Below are 24,785 nucleotides of genomic sequence, written 5' to 3'. Positions count from 1 at the left end.
AGCTTAGTAAAGGTAAAAATGCTAGAAAAGCAAGTCCTGGGAGGTTTATTTTGAGTTCAACAATAAGGTAACTTCCAAAAAATTCTGCAAGCAACCAGGTAGATGTCGTTTATGCCAGGAAATGCCTCCTTCATGTTTTGTGCACCTGTTTCACAAAGCGTGACACTAGCGTTAGTTTGTGGAGAATGCGTCCCCCGGGCCCCTTTCGTCGCATGAAAAATAATTAAATTATCCTCCAACACTTATCATTTGTAGCTACCTCTGTCTAAACGAAGAGGCATGCTTAATTTCATGAAACAGGAATTATTCAAGTGCTTAGTTGATAGGCAAAAGAGGAGCCTCGGCATCTTTTCAAACTTCTATCCCCAACTTTAAAGCTTCTGTACTGGAAGTTTCGCGCAAGACTTAATCGGTCCGGCTTATGATATAAAGAAAATTAACAGGTTGTAGAAGGCTGTAGATGTCACTCAGCTGCTACCTTCGAGAAAAAAGAAAACTGCTGCCGCGGCTCAAGCTGCCTTAAATACTTCTCGGTGTGTTGTTGATGTAAACCACTCCTTATTGCACAGTAGACAGCGGAACACTGCCATTCCGCATTGCACAGCTGATATTCGCGACGCTAACCCCAGCGCCTGCGCAACGTTCCGGAATTAGTGGAAAGTGCTAAAAACAACCCTAAATAAGCTTGCACAAACGAAGTGTATCAGTCTGACAGAGAATGCATCAACATTCGTGCCTGAATCGCGACAAACCATAGCCTCTGTCCGGAGGTTGAGCGTCTTTCGTGGCTTTCTAGGAAGAGCAGTTATTTCCTGTGAAAGGAAAAGCACTTGCCATGATGGAGCCGATGGAGCTATGCTGCTGCCGTAGTTCAAGTCATGCAACTGAGGAGTTTCACGTACTATACACATGAGCACCCCACAAACTTCCAGCGGACAAATCAAACTGCGCGGCAACTGAAGCGAAAAAAAAAGCGGGAAAGTGGAGGACTACCCGCAAGAGCCGATTCATTGTCCGTCACCGCGGCGCTACCTTTCGAACACTTTTTTCCTTCCTCTATGCTTGCAAAGCGAGTAAACCGAACGGTACGACCAACTTTTATCGTGTCTTGCTAGTTGTAACTATCATCATACATTTGCGTTAGTAATAAAGTGATTTAAGTGCAGCAAGTTAACTTTGTTCTGACAGTCTGACCTCATCAAAGCTGATTTTTGATCAGTATGTGGCGCCCTCCCAAGTTCTTGCACGTCTGAACCACTGGTCTAAACGGCGAACACTTGACAAACTTTGAAGGCCACGCGATATGCTTAACATGCGCAACTTTGTCGACGTCAACCGTGCTTGGCAAAAACAAATGCAAAAGGTCATGTCGTCATAGTGAATAGTTTCGGTTTCGTTTTCGGTTTTTCGGCAGAATGGTGCGTCTTATTGGATGATGTAGTACCAGTTGCCTCTAGCAGAACTTTGGACGCTAAAGCTTGTCAATTTGGTGCAAAGCCGCTTTATTTGTAACGCACAGCTGTTGACGCATGAGCCAAGTGGCGCTGCTGCGTCCTAGGTGGCGGGTTCGATCCCAACAGCAGTGGCCGCATCCTGATTGGGGGGTGGAATGCAATAACACACCATGTATCGTGCATTACGATTGGGCGTTGAGAAACAAAACCTGTATGGAGGGGTTGTTTCTTATCAATTCTCTGTGGCCACGTTATCCTTCTAAACTCTTCATGTTTTCCAACTAGGGGCCGGGGTGGTGGTGGGGGGGGGCGCGGGGTGGTGGTGGGGGGGGGGGGGGGGGGAGGAACCTTAATATCAGTGGAGGGACCAGGCCATCTTGTCTGATGGTCAGCGCTGTGCTTGCACACATACACCGCCTAGCCCCCCCTCACAAACACGCAGCGATACTCGGGGACAACTTTCTGTGGCAATGAAGAGAAAGCTACGGGGGCGGAGAGCCTGCACATGTACTGCTACGCGAAGTAGTCCGGTTTGGCGCGCGTCTCGTAACGCCGTGGAAAGTGATGGCTAGCGTTGCATTTCGACGCAGACGCTGCTTAGCGCCTAAGGTACGGGTACAAGGCCCGACTTTTTCAAGCACGCAAAAACGAAAAGTGACAACGTTTAAAGTAAAAGAAAGACAAATATCTCGCTTGTGTGCGCTGCGTTCCGTCTCAAAAAGCCACATGTAGAGAATGAAGGAGTATTTTATATATATATCTCACGCAGAAAATACGGACGCAATTGTGGGACTACATTTATTAGCCGTAGGATACGTGCATTGCGACTTCAGCTGGAGAGGCCCGAAAGGGAAACTAAGTCCTGTGCAAAGGTGATGAGGACATGACCGTTAACTTCACCCATTACCACAATTCACTAAAGGGACACAAAAGGCAAATGACAATTTATGTCAGAGTGAAAGCTCAATGTATGACGTCTAAAACGGCAATATTATCAACGGCAGTGCCCTACTTACCGAGAAATTAAGCTAAATGGATGGATGGATGGATGGATGGATGGATGGATGCTATGAGCGTCCCCTTTAAAACGGGGCGGTGACATGTCTGCCACCAGGCTCGAAGAAAAAAAAAAGAAAAAAAATACATCCTTGTTTTATGCTGGCCTAATACCTTATCTATATTGATTAATGTATCACACGATGAGCACCACAAGCGGCACATTTTGAAAATGATCCCGGTGACGTATGAGAGTCTGCCTACAATTAATCGCTAGTAATCGAACTAGCAGCAATAAAAAAAGAACCTTCCATGCATCAAGAGACGTAATAAAATGCTGTTTGTCCGTTTCCGTTTGATTCAGGAAAAAAGAACCTCTTCGGCGTTGCCATGGGGAACGGCGCGCGTGGTTCAAAGGTTCCGTTTTCGCCGAACCGCGCTTCGCCCGGCACCCTGCTTCGCTCACGCCAGGGGCGTAGCCAAGGGGGGGGTTGGGGGGGTTCAAACCCCCCCCCCCCCCGTAATTTTTCAATTTTGCTTGCGCATATAGGCACGCACACATACAAACGCACGCACAAACATACATAAAGTATGGTTGAACCCCCCCCCCCCGAAAAAAATTTCTGGCTACGCCCCTGGCTCACGCGGTCGCGTCTCAGTGGTATTTTCGGTATCGCGTACAGCCGCGTGTGTTTTGCGCGCTAGTGAAAGTCGCTCTGACAGAAAGTTCGACAAAATGCCGCATGCATGTTATGTTGCCGGATGCCCGAATGGCGCACGCCGCCGCGCAGTAAAGGCGGGCAACGTTGGGCACGGCAGCAGTGACGTATGAAAGACTGTTTCCGGCGAGTGATTTGAAGTGCGCTAACGCGATGCGGACCACTGAAACGTGATTTTATTTCAAAATAAGCACTTCCTTGGCACAAAAGTACTACGAGGTTTCTGGACCGCTATTTCAACAATCAACGTCGACTTAAAGGGACCGACAACTGCCCAGAATATGAAATGAGTTGACTCCATTGATGTAAAGATTGCCCGTTGCACTGACTCAAACCAACGCTGTTTTTTTCGTGAGAGATGGATTTATATTTTTATTTCTTAATTGAAAGTCGCGAAAAATGACCTGTGGCGCCTCTGGCGGCAAAAACATGAATGAACCGATGAAGACGGCCACGTGACCGTTGATTGCTGTACGCGGTCGACGATTTTTTTGTTAGTATTGAAATATTGTTCGTTTCTTTAAATTAAAAGGTATTACTCTATAATAATGTACATATAGGACTGCGTTAGTAGTATGCAATAAAGTGGCGCTGCCTTCGCGTGACGTAATGATCCCATGCTCGTCAGCGCGTCTTGAGCAACTTTTCAGCGTGCTCATGCAACCGTGCACGCAGTTTCCAGGTCTCTAAGATTTTGGAGCGACATAGTTTTGCTACCTACACTTCGTCTCAGAAATGACGCGCGCTGCTACTCGGTGCGGCCGTGCATATGCACAGTTACGTTTTCGATGACTTGGCTTGGCTCGTGTATCGAGAGAGTAACGACGCCGGGACAAGCCATCCATGACACAGGCGCAGGCAACCTTGGGCGCAGGCGCACACAACGCTGTACAAATACCGGGAAGGTGTATAAAGCCACACATCTCATTGTAACAGCTTGCTTTTTTCAAAAATGGTTGGAAAGCTCAAAATAAAGGTGGTTAAGCATAGTTACAGTAACTCCTGCGAAAGCAGAACAACGACAGCTTCCACAAGGGCTAGCGGCATCGCTATCAATTCTCAGCGTTGCTGGAGCAAGCCTCCATGCGTGTTTGGAGCCTTTCACATCGAAAAATACTGCTTATAATATAACTACGTGCTTTTCGGATAAACCACTGCAGCTACAAACGCTACGAAGGGTGAGCTTCCTGTTGCGCCGTAAAAAACTGGGTCGAGAAAAATCAGTTGTCGGTCCCTTTAATATTTGCCTTTAGTGTCCCTTTAAAAGAGCCCCCTTTAATTGTATGTTCATATTTACATGCAGGAAACAGCGCTATAAGACGGGACAAAATGAAAGAACAGACCACTGCGCTTTCATTCGGTCCTATCTCATTGCTGTTTCCTGCATATAATCATGAACCAACCAGCCCAAATCTGTGCTCTTCAGTATGTTGATCTCTTCTATTTTAATGCAGGTGCCCAGATTGACGATGACAAAGGCTCCAGAGCTGCCATCCGCGTGCACAACCCACCGGGAGGACGGTCATCCGGCATCTGGTAGACATCGCCGCACTGCGCTTTCCACGACAAATGATGGCATCAGACTCCACTAACTGCTGCCGAATCGTCGCCGCTGCTTGTTCAGCTGTCTGTCCCACCGCCCGATGAAAAAGGCCGCGATCAAATTTCTTTCCATCTCCCTGTTGTGCTTGTTGCGTTGCCTTTATCCAATCAACACTTCATTATTTTTAACGAGGTATGTGCTGTATTAGCTGAATAAAAGTAGCATCGATATCATGACAGCTGTGTCGTTTCCTCCTTTCCACACTGATCATTAACCATACTTGTAAAATGTAAAGAACAGCAGAAATCCGCATGCTCTCCCACTCAACCTTGTTGATGCTGAGACCTTTTCAACAGATGCTAATGCGGTGTCTCTCTCTGACTAGCACATACAGGTACAATAGCTCACACCAGAAGATACTTTGATATTCTTGGTCACGTTTGGAACATGTGCACCACTTAATACAGTATTCTTGAACTTCAAGAGTACGGGCGATCGACATAATATCAGTGAAGCATTGATAGCACTTAAAGTTTTTGTTGTGCCACTGAATTTTGCTCCTAAATCTAAACAGACAGACTTTGCCAGCTGTCAAAAAGACAATCAACACTTTCGCTGCATGGAAGCTCAGTTTCTTGAATGTAAAATAACCCAACACCTCAGATTCCACAAAGTGATAATTGCAGTGCGTTATTGCTAGTTATTTTCAAAAAATTAAATTATACACATGAGCTAAGACAGTGCGGCCAATTCCCATTGTGGGTATGAGTCAGACTCCCAAGGCAACAAAACAATCTAAGAAAGCCTATTGTGGCATGTGTGTTAAATCTCGCCAGCAGTCTTTGTATGCTCAACCCACTTGAAGCTCTGACATGATATGGGATTCTGTGCATTCAGTGCAGTCTGGAAATGCCCCTACCTCTCTCCTACAGAGAATTTGTCTTCCAATACATTTATGAGGCTTTCATTCATTTTTGTAGAGGCGAAGACCAAAGGTTAACAGGACGCAGATTCTATGTGAAAGCAATGTCAACCTGGCTTTAGCAAGCAGCCACCTAATATTGCAACACTGTATTACATTAGGCACACATGAAATTCGAGATATATGTGCACAAGCTATGGAAATATTCTGCTTCCCCGGAGACCTTGCATCACACAAGATTTCAATTCTGCCTGTCAATATTGGCCGAGCTTGCTGAGAAATTACATGCTGAAAATGTGGAGAATACTCTGCTCAGCCAAAGAAGCTTTGACCATCAATGCAGTGGTGAAATTGGTTTTGAGTTCATTATTTTCATACTGTTCTTTCAACATTTTCGTTTTGCATTTTGCTGGAAGAGAGCTTTCTTTGTCGAAGGAGCCACACCTTAATTAAACAAAGTGGGTAAAACGGGGCCCACAGAAGACCTTAAGAAAAAAAATATATGTACCTTTCAAGGGCCTTAAAAGCCCTTGAAGCCCTTTCAACGATTAACATACTACGACACCTGAAATTTTGGAAACTTCTCAGAAACACTGCCCTAATGATTTTTATTTCACACAAAACAAGAAAAGTGATGGTCAGTACATAAATTTGTCTTATCTTGGTAGTGCAGCTTCAAACATTTCTTCAGGCTTTACTTATTACTTTACCTGCCTTCATAATAACAATATCTGGAGTTTTACTTGCCAAAACCACGATATGATTATGAGGCACGCCTTAGTAGAGGGCTCTGGAAATTTTGACTATTGTGTGTTCTTTAACATGCACCGACATCGCACAGTACACGGGCCTCTAGCATTTTGCCTCCATCGAGATGCGACCACCGCGGCCGGGATCCTTTACTGCTCTACCACAACGTCGGACGCCTGCCTTCATGAACTCAAATTTCAAGGCAATTCTACAGTATATATATATTTTTTTTAATGTAGATGGCAATACGACTCCATGCAGACACAAAATACAGCAAACCATTGCATTTCTAATACCTTATCTTGTTAAGAGCTATCAACTCGAGAGCTAACGAAGCCTTCTGTAGCAGAACATAGTTTAGGCAAATCCGTTTGCTAGATATCCTTCAGAAGCTGGCTGTATTGTCACGCTTGCTATTCCAACAGACACAAGCTACAGGATTCCCTCTAGTAGATTTTTGTTGAAAACTCTCTGACCACCACAAATAAGTGGTTAAGGAATGTTTCCATACTTCACTATTTTCCTCTTGTTCCTGCTTCTTTAGGCTATGTTGCGCGTTAACATGAAGATACTGATCTGGTCAGAATGGCTAGACTGATTGCTTGCACAGACATTGTGGTAACACAAAAAGTTCACCAAGTTAAGCCAAGGGCAATATTAAAGGGGCAATTAAGTGAAACAATAAATCAATTTAGAGACATATTCTTCTTTCAGCACTCTATCGTCACTAATTTCACCATCATAGGTTAATTGTTAGAAGACGAAATGAAGGTCCAATGTTTCATGTTTGATTTTGCGTGGAAAATTCAGCACACGAATGTCGAGTGTGACGTCACGAATTATAAGTGTCTTTTTATGTATTTTGGCCACATTGGTTCAAGGAAATTTTCTGAAACTTGTTAAGGCCCTGTGTCTCTTAGAACAAAACGCAAATCATTTTTGGTGGCAAACAATTACGTGGGCTCTAGAAGACACAGTCAAAATCAGACATCGCGGCGAGATGGTGCGAGAACTTCACGATTGCGTCGCCACCCACATTTTCCTTTTGCGCGTAGTGAGTGTCTTCTAGCAGAAAGCGCGGCGTTTTCGGTGTCGTGAAAAAGTAATTTACTAATACTACGAGAAAGATCGTTTTTCGCTTCAGTGTACCCCCCCCTTAAAGGATTACTATACTGAAAAATGCCAGTTTTATATTTAAGGGTTTCACAGACTATTTTCCTACGAAACCCAGCAAAAAAAAACTCACAACACACCTGTTGCTCTGCAAGGCAGCAATTTTATTGCGTCCTCCACAAGCTGTTTTTCAGAGATTTCACTTTTTTGTAGCTCATGTAAAGCAAAGCATTCCATCAAATCAACAACAGTGTGTGTATATATATAATATATATATATAATGTATATATTTATGTATATACTTATGGTTAGACAAATGTCAAGCAACAACAGATGGTACATTTAAACAACGCATTCATTCCAAAAAATAAAAAAATAAAGGCTAGAGCAAACAAAATACTTGCCGAAGAAGCGACGCGATATTTTTTTTAATTAAAAGGGGGAAGGACTGAAAGAAAGAGCACGCAGCAGGCTCAGGCTGTTCTTGAGGCGGTGACTCTTAGATTTTTTTTTTTTTTAAATCTGCGATATTTACAAGTTCACGCGGGAAAAAGACGCAGACGAAGCAGCTGCGGTGGCAACGGTAACTACGGCGGTAATTAATTAGTCTGCTAACGCACGTCGTCTGCAACGGTAACTGGCAGACGGCAGGCAGAACATGGGCGAAAGCACACAGGAGGCATAAACGAAAAAAAAAAAAAAAAAGCGCTGAGCGTCGTTAAAAAATATCCTCTCTATGTACATACACAATGCATGGGGAAAAATGCAGCAGTGCGGATGCGACCGTTGGGCAGTATATTACACTGTCAGCGACAAGAATACAAGAAAGAAAGTAAAAAAAAACTACTTTTGCACGTCGATTGCTAGGAAAAGCCGGTCGCATCTGCGCTGCTGCCGCCACCGCTACCACCGCTGCCACCGCTCGGCAAAAAAACAAGTTCTGGCTTGCGCTATGTCGGAGAGAAAGGTCAATATCCAACAAGCATCTACCACAACCATAGTGTACCGCGGGCACCTTCCAGAGGTAGTCTCCTTGGCATGGAATAGGATGGGCGCGATGCCGTTTTTTTTTTTACGAGCGAAGAGACGCAAGAGCGTTCGCTTCGAATTTCTGTCTATGAGAGGACACGTATGCTTCCATCAAACTCCCTCTCATCGCGGTACGTGTGTGAAGAAACGTCGAGAAGGGCCAAAAAGTCTGCCTGTTCTTCGTCCCTCCCTCTAGTGGCGGCTTCGTGCAGGTTTTCTTCTTCGTCGGGACCTACTAACTGCTACGTCGCCAGAGCGCCACAATTTGCAGGGCAAGGCAGAAGACGCTGGCTGCGACGACGGTGACTGTGAGGGCCGAGATGTGGGCTGGTGCGAATATGGGTGGAGGCGAGGCCTGGTGCTGTTGCTGCTGCTGGGGTGAGGACGAGACATCGGGGGCGGGGCATCGGGTTTGAGAGGCGGGAGGCGGAGCTTCGGGGGCGGGGACTCGGGTTTGAGGGACGGGAGGCTGGAGGACATCGCGGGAGGAGGATCTCCGATGGAGAACGGGGAGAGGGGGCGGAGGGGGGTCGAAGGAGGGCGGAGGCGGCGTGGCAACGCGCTCGTCGGTCGGACCAGCGACCGGCACGGGCGGCACCGCCACCGCCTCCGCCACGGTCGGTTGCGGAGCGCTGCTGTCTTGTTCGTCGGGGCTTGACGGCGGGGAGGCGGGGACAGGTGGCAGGGGACGGCCCGTCATCGCCGTCGCGGGCAAATGTCACGGCTCGCATAGGTACTTGCCTGCGCATGTGAAACGGGGAAAGTATGAAACAGTTTTCAGAGGAAGTGGAATTGAGTCCTTGTGCTATTCAGACAAAGAGTGAAACTTAAGGCTGTGTTATTTACACATTATAGTATTTCTAAAGACAATGTTGCCACGAAAATTTGTAGGTTGCCTAACAGGACGGGCTGCAGAAATGTTGTCGCTTGTCATAACGTTGAATCACGAGTGTTTTTCAGGAGTTCTATAAAATGGGTGCGCCATAAATTGTCACATCCTACAACTTCTCCATATGAACGATTGCTTTCAAGTTAATCATTAAAATGTTAATTGCTCATTTCACTGAAACTTTACGTGCGGCAAAGTATTTCCACCTCGACGTCGAGTATGTGTGTGAAGACGACAGCAGGTGCCTGACTGTCATAGCATATTTATAAAAATCTCTATTTTCTAAAGAAAAAAACACTGTACACACACACACACACACACAATGTAGAGGAGGCAGTTCAGTGTCCACTCACCCGACAATATTTGCCTCTTGACTAGAGACACGCGATAGCCCTGGCCAATCAGCTCAAAGCTGGCACCGGACAGAGTGGCTCCCTCGCAGACAAAGCGCGCCTCCAGGGGGCGAGGTGTCGAGGGACCCCGCGTCAGGGCGAAGCGTGCCAGCAGGGACCCGCCCCGCTGACCACCCGCCGTCCCACCCAATGGGTCATTGAGCCTCCACAGGGCTCGCTGAGTCTCCCCGTTCCACACGCATGGGGGCTTGGCCTGTGCACACCCGACAGCACAGAACCTTGTTACGCCTCCTACAAGCAGCTGATTGATTGACTGGCTTACTGACTGATCAGTTGGTAGGTCGATTTGTGGACTAGTCAGCTCCTCAAAAGGCTTGTTGACTGATCAGTTTTCGTTTGAAGTTTATTCCTTTCTTGTGAAAAAAGAGGAGCAAGAGCTAAAGGCTGTGTAGCCTGACAAAGGCTCTTACTCTCATGAGCACATACAGTACGGTTCAGTGTTAAAGGGAACACTTCAATGTGCACCTTTCGTCTTGCTGGCCCTCTAACAGCAAGTGGACAGGGAAACATTGTTCATGCACTGCACGAGTCTGTCAAAAAGAGGCAGAACTGTCAACCACCAGTAGTTTTATGCAAATCTAAGCCACTATGTTTTTGCAAGAGAGCGAAATCCAAACATGCCCTGCACGTAAGTGTTCCCTTTAACAGTGAACCTGTCTGTACATGATCAACAATACAGTTATAGCTCGTTAATTCAGATTTCACAGGATCGAAAAAGGTGTCCGAATTAACCGAATGCCAAATTATTGAAAGTACCAAGAAAACAATAAACGAGTGTCTATAACATCAATGCGTTTTCAATTTATTGATGAATACGTCAATCTAGTCCTTATTTTGCATAAGAGCAGTGTAAAAGCCGCAATTTTCGTGATTCGCGACTTCGTTCACAATGTGACCGCTGCTCTGAACCCATCCTTTATTACGCACTGCCACCAACAACACTACCACACGCATGTGACGATAGTTTTTTCACCGCAAGAATGGCCAGCAACTGATCGTTCATCCATCACAATGAAGCAAGCGCACTGCTACATTGTTCGCATGCGCCGAGTAAAATAAAAAACGAAACAAGTTTGCCACAGCCACTGAAGCCGTGGTCGCCAACAACGCAGTTGTAAAATTGTGGACAACGACCATACCTTTGTGAAGGCCTGCGGCCATTTCGGTCGTTCACGAACACTGTTTTCGCTCCATTGCGCCACATATTTGCGGCACTTCATGAGAATCGTCTGAATTACCGGGTTGTGGCCAAATATGGCCGAATTATTGAGTTTGAATACGTATGCTTGCCGGGACCAGATAACGCGTTCGAATTATCCAATTTTCCGAATTAACGGGGGTCGAATTAATGAGCTCTTACTGTACAACGAAAGACAATAGATGTAGAACATTATGCAAACAGTTCATGAATACAGTCGAAACCCGCGATAACGAAATCCCGAGGGAACGAAATTCTCACCGCAACGAAATATTTTCAGAGCACCAGCGAACACCCATAGGAGTCAATGCATTTCGTAACTCGCGACTACGAGAGATATTCATACCGCAGTCCCTCATTAACAAAATTTTTGAAAGACGAGTGTGCAAATAATCTACTCTAATAACTACATTCGAAAACTGCTGAAATGCATTCATGCTACACTTAAATTGTGCAAAACTATCGCTACAGCGCACTTGAGAAGCAGCCGCCATCATTGTTTACAAAAAAACAAAGCTGGCGAATGATGGAGATGATGGCTTGCCGAAACACCTGCTCGTTATCGCGGACTACGTAGCCAAATCCACATTCCTCATGGAGTTTTGTTCGTTGGCTTGGCTCTGTGCTTGGCTTTGTCGGCTTTGCGCGCACATCGTTGCGTGCGTTTAGCCATTTGTGAAGCGTTTGCTTGGTCGCTTGGTGCAGTGCGAACTGTGTGTTGCGATTGCTTCGTCCGTTTTCGCTGCCTGCGAAGATGCCGGCTCCAACGAAAAAGCGGAAGTTCATCACGCTGGAAGATAAGGCTGCAATCATCAGTGAGGTGGAAAAGGGCAGGAAAAATATGGACATCGCCGAAGAATTCGGCGTTGCGTGCAGCTTGCTGTCAATGATTCTACGCTGATCCGCGTTGATCCAGCGGAGCCGGAAGAAGGTTCGCCTGTAGGCGCACTTGATGACGGTACTGGCGACAGCGCAGTGCTGCCGTCACTGACCAGTGCATGGGGCGAACTTTGTGCCGTGGCAAATGAGATTCCCGATCGAGAGGCATGAAATTGCTGCATGGTAAAGCCCGCCAAAGCAAACTTACTGACTTTTGGAAATAAAATGTGTTTTTTGTAAATTCCATGTCATTTCTGCCGCATTCTCGCGCCAACGAAATTCCCGCAAGAGTGAAATTTTATGCTTTCCCCGCCGATTTTGTTATTGCAAGTTTCAACTGTATATACTTTTATAGATAATAATATTATCCATATTCAAGTTGCAGCACGAACCTTGGTTTCCTGATTGAGTAACTAATCATGCATGTCACTAACTGAATGGAAAGATGACTGGTCACCTGCTTGGCTGATTGATCAGTTAACGAGCTTTTTGATGGTCAGTTACCTGAATGACTGGCTCATTGATTAAATGGTTGAATGATTGATTCATGAGCTGATTAGTTAGCTGATCAGTTCGTTTGCCAGTAGCACACATGACAGATACATTGGTCAGTTGCTCGACTGATAGATTGATTGCCATGCCAAAGCAACACAGAGGCCATGAGAGACACTGTGGCAGAAACAAAGGGCTTTGGATAAATTTTAACAACTTCAATTTCTTCAATGCGCACTGAAAACATGCCGCACAAGTGCTATTAAATTCTGCCTCCATCGGAGTGGCACAAATGCAGCTGGGAATCAAACCTGAGACCTTGTGGACAATGCCGGCATGCCTCAGTCACAGAGTTCTGTCAGTCTGTCTGAGAGCGGCAAACGCGGGACACGTACTTATGTTCTCTCTATTGCACTGATTGAAACAAGAAACTTCAAGTGCGTTCATTTACGTAGACCCAGTCACTGAAGATCCCCGCATTGTTGTGTGGTCTTCTCGTGATTCGACATACAGACCTGCACACTTGTTACCCCGCCGTCCATGGGCACGCCCAGGCACAGTCCCGTCAGCGGTGGAAGCCCCGGTGCCGATGGGGCCGGATTCGCCGACGCGGGTCCCACCCCGGTTGGTCCTGTGCCCGCCGGCAGGCTCAGGGCCTTGGCATTGTACTCGTAGTCAATCTGCAGCAGAAGGGAGCGTGTTAGCTCACTGACACAGCGAACTAGACTCTGGAGGAAAAGATTTTAAGACAATGTCTTACCAGGCCCCTTACACTCACTTTCTTAACGAGGTACGATGATGTCCACAATAATTTCGGACAGAATTCGGCCTGTTTTGAGCAGCAGCCGCCTTAGGTAGGCCGCAAGTGAAGTGTAGACCAGAAGTAGGTTAAGGGGGGACACTGCGCCTGAAAACTTTTTTTACAATTCTTTACCAATTTAAATCAAACTCGCTGAGTTTATGTATATTTGTGTGCTGATTTCAAATATGCAATTTGTTTCCTAGTACAATGTGTAGTTTTTGAATTCCACGTGCCATTTTGGGAGCCCCAGTTTGCCTAAACTGAGAGAGTTACAAAGTAATTAGGCACATTAGAATGACCTGGAATGAGTACAGAGTGCAAGAAAACAAGAATGGATGTTCTAAGCCCATTTGAACAAAAGTTGTGGCATGTTGAATATTTGTGGCTGAAATCCCAGCTTGGAGTAGACTAATTTGGAATGTTCAGCGTGCCATAACTTTTGTTCAAATGGGTTTAGAACATCCATTCTTGTTTTCTTGCACTCTGTACTCATTGCAGGTCATTCTGATGTGCTTAATTACTTTGTAACTCTCTCAGTTTAGGCAAACTGGGGCTCCCAAAAAGCATATGAAATGTTTGATACTTTAAAAACTACATGTTATACAAGAAAAATAATTGCATATTTGAAATCTGCACACAAATATGCATAAACTCCGCAAGTTTCATCTCAATCGACAAAGAATTAAAAAAAAATTTTCAGGACCCATGTCCCCCCTTAAGTGCAGAACGAAAGCATCTATATATGTGTGCACCTGGATGCCACATGACCGAGCAATAGTTCCTTAATGAAAGTTAGGTATGACCCGGAAGTCACATGACAGAAGTGATAAGTGATGTCAAGGGACAGAAGGAGGCGCGACATAAATGCAACATTGTATTCATTCAATCTTAACCAAATTTGGTTGTCATGACATTTACACTGAATTCCGTTATACACTCAAACCTCAATATAACGAACACGGACATAACAAATTATCGGTTATAACAAAGTAAGTTAAGAATAGTCTTGTAGCAGATACAGTGTTACAAATAAACGTTTATAACAAATTTTCGGATTATAACGAAGTTATTTTCGTGGCAGATGTGACTTTGTTATAATGAGGTTTGAGTGTAATGAAGTTCGTAATGTAGAGGTTCCACCATATCTCTTTTTATATGCTTGCAATTGTTTTTACATGTTTTTATGTCCAGACAGCCGTTTACCACTCCAATGCTACAGTAAAAGCTTGATAATTTGAACTTGAAGGGGACTATAAAATTGTTCGAATTAAGCAGTGTTCGAATTAGCGGGCAGGCGCTAGAATGAACGGACACTGCGCCACACTGCCCGGGCAGAACCCAAAGAAGCCACCTCTGGACTCGTTATCGCGATTTAGGCGATACTACAAGTCTGTGGCAGGTGATTTAATTAATTGAGTTTATGGAGCTCTAACAGCAAGTAGAATTAACTGATCAGTCAGTGATACGCCAGAAACAAGCAGAGACACGCATTCATGTGAGAAGTGAGCCTTAATGTCGAAATATATAGTGCTAATTATGCTCCAAAACACGCTAATTTACATGGCAGAGTTAACGCAATCAAAATTAAAAGTAATCAGTAATTTGCATTTGCTTGTGCTTCTTCTGTTGCGACTCCATGAGCATCATTCGCAGCTTGCCCAAGAGCTCCAGCGCAGTGTCCGAATTCTCATCTGTGGAGAAATTCTGCTGTTTTGTTGTTTTTGCATCTCTAGTAAGCTTGGTTTGGCTTGGTTTTGACACACATTGTGATCACTCTGGGCCGACTTCTGTGCAGCGCGATGAAAGCCAGGGGGCTCCCAGTTCGAATTAACCGTTGTGGATACTGACGCGTTTGAATTATCTGGAGTTTTCCCCCATAGAAATACACAAGGCTGTGCCGGGACCAGAGCGTCAGTTCAAATGAACGAATTTCAAGTTAACAGAGTTCGAATTAAAGATCCTTTGCAGTACTACTATCAGGAAAATCAAACAAGGACTCTGACTTTATTATACTGTGAAAAACATCTTTGGCTATGGCTTAGAAAGTAAATTGATTGAATGATTGATTGTTTATTGTCTGGTCGATCAAACGACTGTAGATGTTCATTCCTACTGAGTAAAATAAGACAGGAGCGCCGATTCCGCTTGTCTGGAAGGGACATGTTCTGCAACGCCGGTTCCTGCTTCACAGAGTGTTTACCAGACAGCACTACGAATGAAGAAAAGCTGCGGAGGAGAGAAGACGTTCGTCAAGCAGAGCCGCGGGCAGGGGTTCTCTCTGTCATTGCTAAAGCAACAGCGCATGGTCACACTTCACCGTGTTCCTGTATCTGTTTGGCTACTTGTTTTGTCGTCTGCTCCCCACTTGCCACTTCTCCTCACTGTCGCCGCCAGCCTCCACCATTCAGAGCATGCGCTCATAAGAGCAGGTTGTTGAATCATTTTAATGCACCTCAACAGATGGCGCTATGCGTTGTAGCAAAGCAAGGGAAGGAGAAAGCATGTGTGAAAGCGTGAAGAGGAGCCGAGGGAGAGAGCAAAGGAATGACTTAGACCGTCGCGTGCACACGCTGCACAGTTTGTCCCGAGAGAGTGCACTGCACGGCGGCAGAGTCAGCACTCTTGTCTTTTACTCCGTGTTCATTCCCTATATTTTTTAGCACCTGTCCTAAACACTGCCACAGTTGCCGTGTACCACAGACTAGCATGGGCACACCAAGGCTTCTTCGTGCACAGTGAAGAACTCACCTTGAGGTCAGTGTTGTCCTCCTGCGTCTTCCAGAAGGCGACCAGATGCAGGGGCGCCGACCGTGCACCGGGCCCCGCCCGCACGTGGTACTTGAGGATGTCGATGTTGAAGTAGGACGCCGAGGGCGTCTGCTCGTGCTGCCGCCGCAGCAGGCCCGTGAGCACCGACATGTTGAACTCATACACGCACCGGTCGCTCGTCGACTGACTCGCATCTCTGCGGAACGCGGAGGGGAAGCCAATTAAATGGCAGGCTTCGACACAGACCCAAAAATGTACTCCCATCAACATGTACACATCAAAGCATCAATATACCTCGAACTCTTCGATCCCGAAGTCTGAACCCTCAATGTCGTCGTACAAGCACTTTCGCAAGTACTACAACCAACAACAAATTTTCAGTCGCCCACACCATGGCTGTCGTTAGCTTACCAGATATGAAACACAGTAACCAGCTCACTCTAGCTCATGCATTTCAAAGTGGGCTGCCATTCATTCTGTCAATGAGCTCATTTTGTTAATTAATCAGCTTCAGTTGTTAACATTGGCGTAGTGCATTTTAGGCAGCTGGTTTCGCTGTTGCCACTGACCTTCCCATGCCATTTTCTCACTTGATAAATTTTGTCCTCCAGAACAGTCATGAGACAGTCCTATGCAAACAGCTTAAAGTTTGAAACCGGCTCTACACATCTTTCTGGACAACTTTAAACATCAGAAACTGACTTCAAGTACTCCAGGAAAAAGAATCAGGAAGAAAAGGGTCTCTGCCTCTCTGCTTAACATGCCGTATACGATATCTGCAAAGGTGCGACTGTTTTCATGATGCCATTCAGGTTGCTCTGCATGCTTGTCAGCACACAGAGCAGCCTGAACACAGTTAAAACTTGATCTAACGAAGCCCAATTTTACGAACTTCCTAATCTAACGAACAAATTTTTATTCCCCGGCAATCACCCATAGGGTTCGATGTCGTCATCATCCTGAATCAACAAACAAACTTGGCCACCTAACCCAACTTAACGAAGTGTTTTCTTAAATGAATCAGTAAGGAAGTGGCTACTCCCTTCTAATTTTGGCACAGACATGTTTTTCTTCAAGCGTCCACTCTAACATTATGGTGTTAAAACATCTAGGTGGCCTTGTCTTTGGCATAACTTGATTTTGTCAAGGCTGCACATAGCGCCCACGTATGGAAAAATGGACTCAGCAGTTAGTAAAGCCCGTATGCACCAGATGGTGCTAGGGGCGGTGGTGGTTACTTTCGTTATTTTATGATATATGCGAGAGATAGCACTGATCGTCTCCTCGCAGCATGCTCGCTTGGTCTGCTTGCACGATTAGCACCTTCGTTTGCTGCGTCTTTGCATATCTGTAGCCCATCACAGCTTCACGTGCCCGGAGCCGCAAGGCTCGGACATGCGAGGCTCCATGTTTGGGCCGCGCTCAGCATGCCTTCTTCCTCAATTTCACGAAGTTTCCGATTTAACAAAATAATTCGAGCGTGGTCATCCCTTCATTATAGGGAACCCAAGCTCAAGCTTGCGGCGTGACGACAGCGCCGCGCCAGCCGCGCCGCGGCTCTGTCGGAAAGCTCTGGAACGTGGCGCGGCCGACTCAGCCCCTTTCACGGTAGCGGTAGCGCACGTGCGCACGCGTTCTTCTCTCGGTGCGGGTAACTGGGAGGCCGTCAGCTGGGTACGTTGAACCGAGAGGCTTGCTGTGCGAAGCTACGCACTTCCACGATGGCAGAAGCGACCCCGCGGAAGCGCAAGCGTGGTCCGAAGTATTGCGGTTTAGTGGCCAGCCACAACCGAACTGGATAGCTGGATAGCAACTGGATAGCAACCGAAGCGTGGATAGCTGACAGCGCTGTCTCGCCTTCTATTTTGGCTGTCTGAGTTCATCGCTTTTGTTCGTTCCGACTACCTGAATCGGTAAGTAACGGGGCGCATGCACGCAGCGACTACAGTAATGATTACTCGCTGTCTTCTCGCATTGTTAAAGTCCAGTTACGGTTGTAGGTGAAGCAACCTTGTGTTTCGATTCCCCGTGCTCGTGAGACCCGTCGTTGTTGAACGTTCACATTCGCGTTATACCGTTAGCGTTGCGCGGTTGGTTGAATTCAACTGAACTCGGCACATTGTCAGAAGTTCGGCGCCTGCATTTCACGCGTCGGGAAGGCTGCTTTATCACGCCGGAACGGACATCTGTGCATTTTCAGCAAGCTTTGACATCGTTCTGCAGGTTTGCTTTGTTTTTGTCACTTTATTGGGGTGATATATATTTAAGCCGCTAAATATAACTGGCACTTAATACATGCTTTGCAATTGCAACCTTGAAGTAAACACCTTCTGACTTTGTGCGATTTTCTAGCCGCGTTCACGCAACAGGTTTTATACGCCTGTCTAGTCGATATCATAAAAAGAGACTGCAAGCATGACGCGAGAGCCGAAAAAACGAGGCGAGCAGTTCATCTTGCTTCACAGTGGTTGAAGCTCAGCTAGCTGCCTCGCGTCTTAATCGGCGGGTGATTCTCCAGCGGCACGGAGGACTTGACTCAAACCTTCTCAGGAAGCAGTGCCATGGCCGTATAATCTTTTTTTCGCACGCCGCAAACGTTTGTTCACGAAAGTACACGGCTGCTACTGTAAGCATGCCATATCAAAACAACAATCATATGATTCGTAGTCCACGCCGCAGAACATCGATAGCGTGTACGGCTTCATTTCGGAGTGCATGTGGACCATTATTCATCTTTAACATGACAGAATGAGACTTACCTCGAGATATACGTCCTACACGTTGTAATCGCGACTTGGGAAATGCATTTCGCTTTGAGTCGGGCGTGGTTGTCGTCGATCGTCTGCTCTTCACCGTTAACGTGATAGCCTTTCTCATTTTATCAAGTTAGCTTTTCGGAAGCGCCAGTCAAGCTTGAAGATCCTTTTGAAGCCGCACTGCACGCGGTACATTGTGAGACGCCGCAAGTGCACCGCGAGAGCTCTGCACGTGCACGGAAGCGAGCGGCAACGCGGTGGAGAGAAGCGAAAACGCTCGCTGATCACGCCCCAGTTTCTCTTTTTCTGCCAGAGATGGCGCTGCCTGTCAAGAGCAGCAGCGCCGCTAAGCGTTGCTTGGGAAGCCTATATCGAGTTTCAGCTGTATAAAACATGGGCATGCTTAGAAAATTTGGCCCTATATACCATCCTATCATCAGCCTTTCTTTTTTTAACCACAAACATAGCATTAGTCTGTCCTGGGAAGCCTCCCCCACCCCAGATGTTTGAATTAACCGAAAAGCCTTATTTGAAGCAGCGAGTATTCAGTTATTCGAGCTCTAATTATCATAAGTCCAGTAAATTATGTCAGACACACCAATTCAGCTCGAGATCACCAAAACACCCCAACTTACAACGTAACGAGGTTCTTGTTGGGTAGAACGTTGTCAAAGCGGGCAGTGTTGACCCTGAACGTTAGCGCTGCTGGCGATGGGTTGTTTGTCAGCACATGTACAATGCCAGCCGGGAAGGACACCTTCATGTCACCCAGAAGCTTCACCTGCAAACAAAGAGTTTGTTTAATTTCACAAGGATGGGTCGATGCATGAGTCGATGCAGGGACAGATGTTGCGAATATTCCTTTGAATCGGGGTGACAAACAATGCCACCAAGCTCGCAATTTCAATTTCTATTGCATTTGACTAGAAGTCAACGGAGGTTACAGAGCAGTTAAGGGGTCAGCATTAAAAAAAAAAGGCTTTCCAAACTTGAGCTTTGGAAAAACAGCTCAAGTGGTGCAATGTAGTACACAGAAATTACCAACTGTTATCTGCACCAATCTCCAATTGGTATTTGCACCAATGTGTCACATACTAAACTGTTAAAGAAAGCTGCTCAGTACCTGGCAGAGCGTCTCGTCAGTCCCTCGGAAGCGAGCATGCACCACTTCCTGGAAGGCGACAGCCAGCGGTATAGAGTCGCACAGGCCAATCGTGAGTGGTGAGGGGCCCCGTGACGAACCCAGGGGCATGGGCGTTGTCTTGAAGTCACTGCTCAGGCTTCCCACGCTCTCTGTCCGGCTCATGGGCAGCGGCGACGCCCGACCCCGCACGGCCTGCTCCCATCGCACAAGCATGATGGAGCCATGTACGGTTGGTCACAAATGTTTATGAAATGTGGCATAGCGTTTCCTACGATATTTACTAGAGGGAACTGTGGCGCTGTGATCGTTTAGCCCCCACGGAATGACGGGTAGTGCGTGGATTTGCCTGGTCTTTGTGCTCAGGGCTTAGAACGCACTTTTAAGCTTTGTTTATTGTGGTGTTTTAGCTTTTGTTTCAGATAGAAGAATGGTTCGTTGGGAAAACTCGTGAGCTGATTCGAACTGGTCAGCCTAAAAGGGCACAAGGCGCGGAAGCACAACTGCTGAAATTTCGGTGAACTTCGCCTTGCAACCAAGTGGCTGCAGGTCACACAGAGACGAAAGAATGAAGCTCCGGCAAATCCATGTACTACCCATTATTCACATGGTGGCTGAAGCCCCACACGTTGCGGCTTCCATAGACCCTAGCATCAGATTTCCTTCTAGTGTATTAGTATGAAACTCTACGGGACATGGGACTTACAAGAACAGCTGGATTCCCACAAAGCCTAGGCACACTGCCACAAAGTCTAGGCACATTACCTCAAATTCATATTGCCTATCTGTAGGAGCTTGTGTTACTTAACAGCAATCCATCAAACTAAAAGCATCGTACTCTAACAAAACAGAAATTCATATTCCCCACAGAATTGTGTCTTTTCAGAAAAGAACCTTTTCCTCGTCTTATTAATTAAGTATGGATGAATAAACAACAAATGAATTAATTAATTAACCAATCAGCAAATGAAGTAATCAATTATTTGACATATGACTGAATCGACAAACAAGTGGAAGCACAAACAGTTAGTAAATGAACAAAGGAACAGATTAATGAACAATGCATAGGTGACAGAAAGGATTTCATCATATAATCCACCTATTTATGAATAAAACAAGTAATGAAGTTATGATTTAATAAATTATTGCACAGGCATCAGTAAATGCAATAACAAACAGGTGAATCAGACAGCAATAAATGAACCGATAAGCAATCGCTTCGCAGCACAGTAAGCAAAAGAAAACGGTGCTAAACAATGAATGTCACCAGTGCCAACATTTCGACAGGAGGACTTGTCTGTCTACATCCGACGAGTTCTCTTCCAGAAACATAGGCTCAAGCAAGATTCCCTTTATCAACCACTGGCCATCCATATTCTCGCGGACTGTTAAGCAAGTTAGTCAAGCTATAAGCGAATCAAGTGATGCATTTTCAGGAAGTGCAAGTAAAGCATGGCAGCAGTTAAAATCAATGGACAATGTTGCCAATGATGTGCAGAATTCGAACAGTGGCTAAGCACTACACACACACACATTCCAGACCCAGCAATGCTGATATGAGTTCTGCCTTGTTTCTCATTGCTGTCAACTCCCATGTCATTGCCACCATGGCTTACTACCTCACCGACACAACATCAACCATAGGCATGCGCGGGAAAAGGAGGGGCAGCCAGCCCCCCTAATCACTTAAGGGGGGGTGAAAATTCTGCCCCATACCATTACTCAGTAGGACCTGTCCTGTCATTGTTTAAATTGTGTAAAGGGGTCATGAACCACTTTTTTAAGTAATGATCTAATGGCCTCAGTATCGGAGTGTACTGTCTCCCGAATCGATTGCCTGCAAAAATTTCTCGAATCCGTCAAGAATCAGCGGAGTTACGGGGGTTTGGCGCACGCTCCCAGCGCTTTCTCTCTTTTCTCGTGCCGACTAGTGCACTGGAAGCTAGACAGGGAGGGATGGCATGGGGGAAAGAAGTTACGCCAGCGTGCGTCATGAAACGCGATCGCTCTCCCGCTGTGATTCGCTTGCGCGAGTGCGGCTACCGTGTACTGAGGAGTGCGGCGCCGGCAAGCGTCGGCACCCCGCGGCAAGAAGCGCATCTGATCCGAACGCCGCTCTCGATTTACGTCGGCTATCGGCCAATAAGAATGCTATGTCTCTTGCGACGTACAGCGGACCGACGCCCCGCCCACCGACGAGAGTGAGAACCGGCCTCTGTTTGAAAAGAGGGTGCCTGGGGAAACGGCAACTTCGCGCTCCGCTTGTGGCCATTACGCGGCGCGCACGACTGTAATATTTGGCAGAGCAGTTCATAGCCGTGTCAGCTTTCCACAGGATGTGTTTTTTCAATCAGCCCAAGGGGTGCTTCATGACCCCTTTAAAGAGCCGGGTTATGGGCACAGAGGTAATTGTTTACTTTCCATCTTTACTCCCGAAAAGCCAGGGACCAAAGGCAGGCCATTGTGAGAAGAATGTCATCACTTCATTTCCGTTTTTTCATCCATTCTGAAACGTGTGTTTGGACTTGACCAACGGGGGGGCCACTGCGATGAAACTATGCCCCCCCCCCCCTAATGGAAAACCCTGCGGTAGCCTATGACGCTAACAGTCATTGTGTGGACGCGAGCATAAGCAAGTCTTACAGGAGTGAATCTTACATTGCCTGACAGGTGGAGGGACATTAGTCAGGTAGAGTTAATGTGCTTTTATTCCTTTCAACCCAGGCAATGTATGTGTGTATGAATAAAATGAAATGAAATTAAATGCCGTTTGTACACAAAAAGGATGGCTAACCTCCGATCGTCTAGATGGTGGCCTTGGTAGCGCAGGCCCCGTGAAGGCACTTGTCGGTGTTCCTCCCCTGCTAGTGGTCGCTCCTTTGCTCGCCTCCGAACTCGTAGACTCTGCCGGTGCCTTGTCGTTGAACAAGTCGCTCAATGCTGCAAGCGGGGCCGAAAAGAAAAAAAAGTTGTGCTTTTCAAGCGTTTTTAGCACGAAGACAGTTGCGGTAGAAGTCACGATGGCTTGAACCCATGCGGCACCAAAAAAGCGGGGCTCTCCAGCAATGTGGATGACCCTATGAACCCCTACTGCCTTACATCACTTTTTAAGTCATTGCACAGGCACTAGGCAACTATAATAAACGTGTGACTATAACCCTTAGCAACATGGCATCCTCATTAGGAGATGTGACTTCCTTTTTCCATTTCTGTGTACTACTGGCAAAGGAGACGTCGAACACCGAGCTAATGGAGAATTAAAGATTCTTGTTACTTAAAGTTCCTCTATATCACTCCTGAATGAGATATTTCAGTATGCACGATTGCTTTTATTGGGGCACAATTGTGTTTAACGAGACGGATGTGGGGTGCTTCAGCAGCAATATTGGAATTTGTTTTTACCTGTTTAGGAATGCATGCCACCAAGCAGACAACTATAGCGCATAATTTGAGTGAGTCATCGAACTCGTTTTATGAAGAACTATAGCATGACTTACTCTACCATAATTAGACATTCATTTACGTTATAACTTCAATTAATTGATATAGAATGCGCTATAAGTAACTCTAGCACTTCCCGTTGCTTTAAAGTTGGTCTCCAAAACCTTGGCATCAAATCATGTAAATTTAATGCATTTATAAACAGCTGATCATAATGCGCGTCACAAAGGGATAAGACATGCTCACAGGCCGTGTGTTTAATTACAACGACCACCCTTGCTCTTGTGCAAGCGTTCAATAAGCGTTTGTTGCACTGACCTGCATATCGGTCCCAGGAGGGCACACTGCTCGACGCGGAAGGCTGTGATGCGGGCTCACCCTGGCCCAGTGGACTTTGAAGTCGCGTGGTGGGCGTTGATGCACTCGTGTCCAGTGGAAATAAGCCGAGCATGTCGGCTTCCGTGCCGCTGCCCATGCCGGCGCTGTCCCTGCGAATAGGGAGAACAATTAATGATTGGCATTCCTGCCATGGGAACACAGAGCGACGAGGGTCCATGTTTAGTACCAAACCTATTCCTCTTAATCTAATTTTTTTTACAGTTACACCGGTAATTAAGAAGAGGTGCGCATGACCGCCCGGAGCTTGTCGATCGCTTAACAACAGCTGGTGAACGTGCCTATAACAGACTGAATGTGGTGTATTGCACCTTCGAGCAACACAAACTGCAAGGCTTAAATAAAACCAAGAAAAACAGTCATAATCAATAACAATTCGTACATAATTTCTCATATAACAAAACTATTTAAAAACACCAGAAAACTTTCAGGATTTTTCAATGCGATTACAAATTTACTGAACAAGAGGCAACATTTAAAGAGGTGTATCAGGAGAAATTGACAGTCATTATTTGTCAAAACAAATTGTGCAAGTGCTTCTTTCTTTGTATCATTTTAATATGCCAAAGGAAGCGAAGAACATGAAGCAGATTTTTCCGTGATGTTTCTTCAAGCAAACCGTAATGCTGCTGCTCGAGGATAACAAGACAAAGTGATAAAAATAATCTAATAAATGCTCGCAATACACGGTACCACAAAAGGGTAAAGACCAGGAGGCATGTTGATGTAATATATCCCTCTCCTGTGCAAATCAGGTTTTGTCTGGCAAGACTATGTCTGTCGTTAAAGAGTGCACGAGTGTTCCCCCATACAATCACCACACGCGTAGTCATATTTTGAGAGCCTGCCTCAAGTTGCAAACAAGTAATTTACAGAATAATAAAAATTAAAGCCAGTTCCACGCCTGTGCAATCTCGGTAGACAGCGCAGCTGGCAATTAAGCGCCACCACCTGGCAAACACAGATCGAGCTATTTCGTCTTTCTTCTTCTTCTTTTTTACTCTCTTTCATTCTTTCTTTCCTTACCTCTTTCCATATTGCCCTCTCCTCCTTTCCCTCCTACTAGCCCTCACACCACTCCCC

The 24,785-nt window shown here is 46.1% G+C and overlaps 3 protein-coding genes across 13 annotated transcripts in view; 1 reads left to right on the top strand and 2 right to left on the bottom strand.

The window, feature by feature from the left end:
* Positions 1-4,948, top strand: part of LOC119404727 (dihydropyrimidinase) — a 55,595-nt gene extending 50,647 nt beyond the window's left edge. For both annotated transcript variants that reach the window (XM_037671387.2, XM_037671386.2), the window contains exon 13: positions 4,624-4,948. In XM_037671387.2, coding sequence (XP_037527315.1) covers positions 4,624-4,709 — 86 coding nt within the window. In that variant the 3' untranslated portion in view covers positions 4,710-4,948. The remainder of the gene's footprint in view (positions 1-4,623) is intronic.
* Positions 4,949-7,640: 2,692 nt separating this feature from the next.
* LOC119404725 (F-BAR domain only protein 2) overlaps positions 7,641-24,785 on the bottom strand; it is a 70,817-nt gene continuing 53,672 nt past the window's right edge. For all 10 annotated transcript variants that reach the window (XM_049418984.1, XM_049418986.1, XM_049418985.1 and 7 more), the window contains 8 exons: positions 23,625-23,794; positions 22,660-22,805; positions 19,848-20,060; positions 19,360-19,505; positions 15,948-16,164; positions 12,913-13,077; positions 9,769-10,021; positions 7,641-9,267 (listed from right to left, as the gene is read on the bottom strand). In XM_049418984.1, coding sequence (XP_049274941.1) covers positions 9,245-9,267; positions 9,769-10,021; positions 12,913-13,077; positions 15,948-16,164; positions 19,360-19,505; positions 19,848-20,060; positions 22,660-22,805; positions 23,625-23,794 — 1,333 coding nt within the window. In that variant the 3' untranslated portion in view covers positions 7,641-9,244. The remainder of the gene's footprint in view (positions 9,268-9,768; positions 10,022-12,912; positions 13,078-15,947; positions 16,165-19,359; positions 19,506-19,847; positions 20,061-22,659; positions 22,806-23,624; positions 23,795-24,785) is intronic.
* LOC125759910 (uncharacterized) lies at positions 8,762-9,226 on the bottom strand. Its single transcript, XM_049419372.1, has one exon. The coding sequence runs from the start codon at positions 9,224-9,226 to the stop codon at positions 8,762-8,764; it is 465 nt and encodes a 154-aa protein (XP_049275329.1).

This window comes from Rhipicephalus sanguineus, chromosome 9 (assembly GCF_013339695.2).
Source record: "Rhipicephalus sanguineus isolate Rsan-2018 chromosome 9, BIME_Rsan_1.4, whole genome shotgun sequence".
In the NCBI taxonomy this organism is placed as follows: domain Eukaryota; kingdom Metazoa; phylum Arthropoda; class Arachnida; order Ixodida; family Ixodidae; genus Rhipicephalus; species Rhipicephalus sanguineus.
The sequence above is the reverse complement of the archived record's forward strand: the minus strand, read 5'-3'. Positions and strand labels throughout refer to the sequence as shown.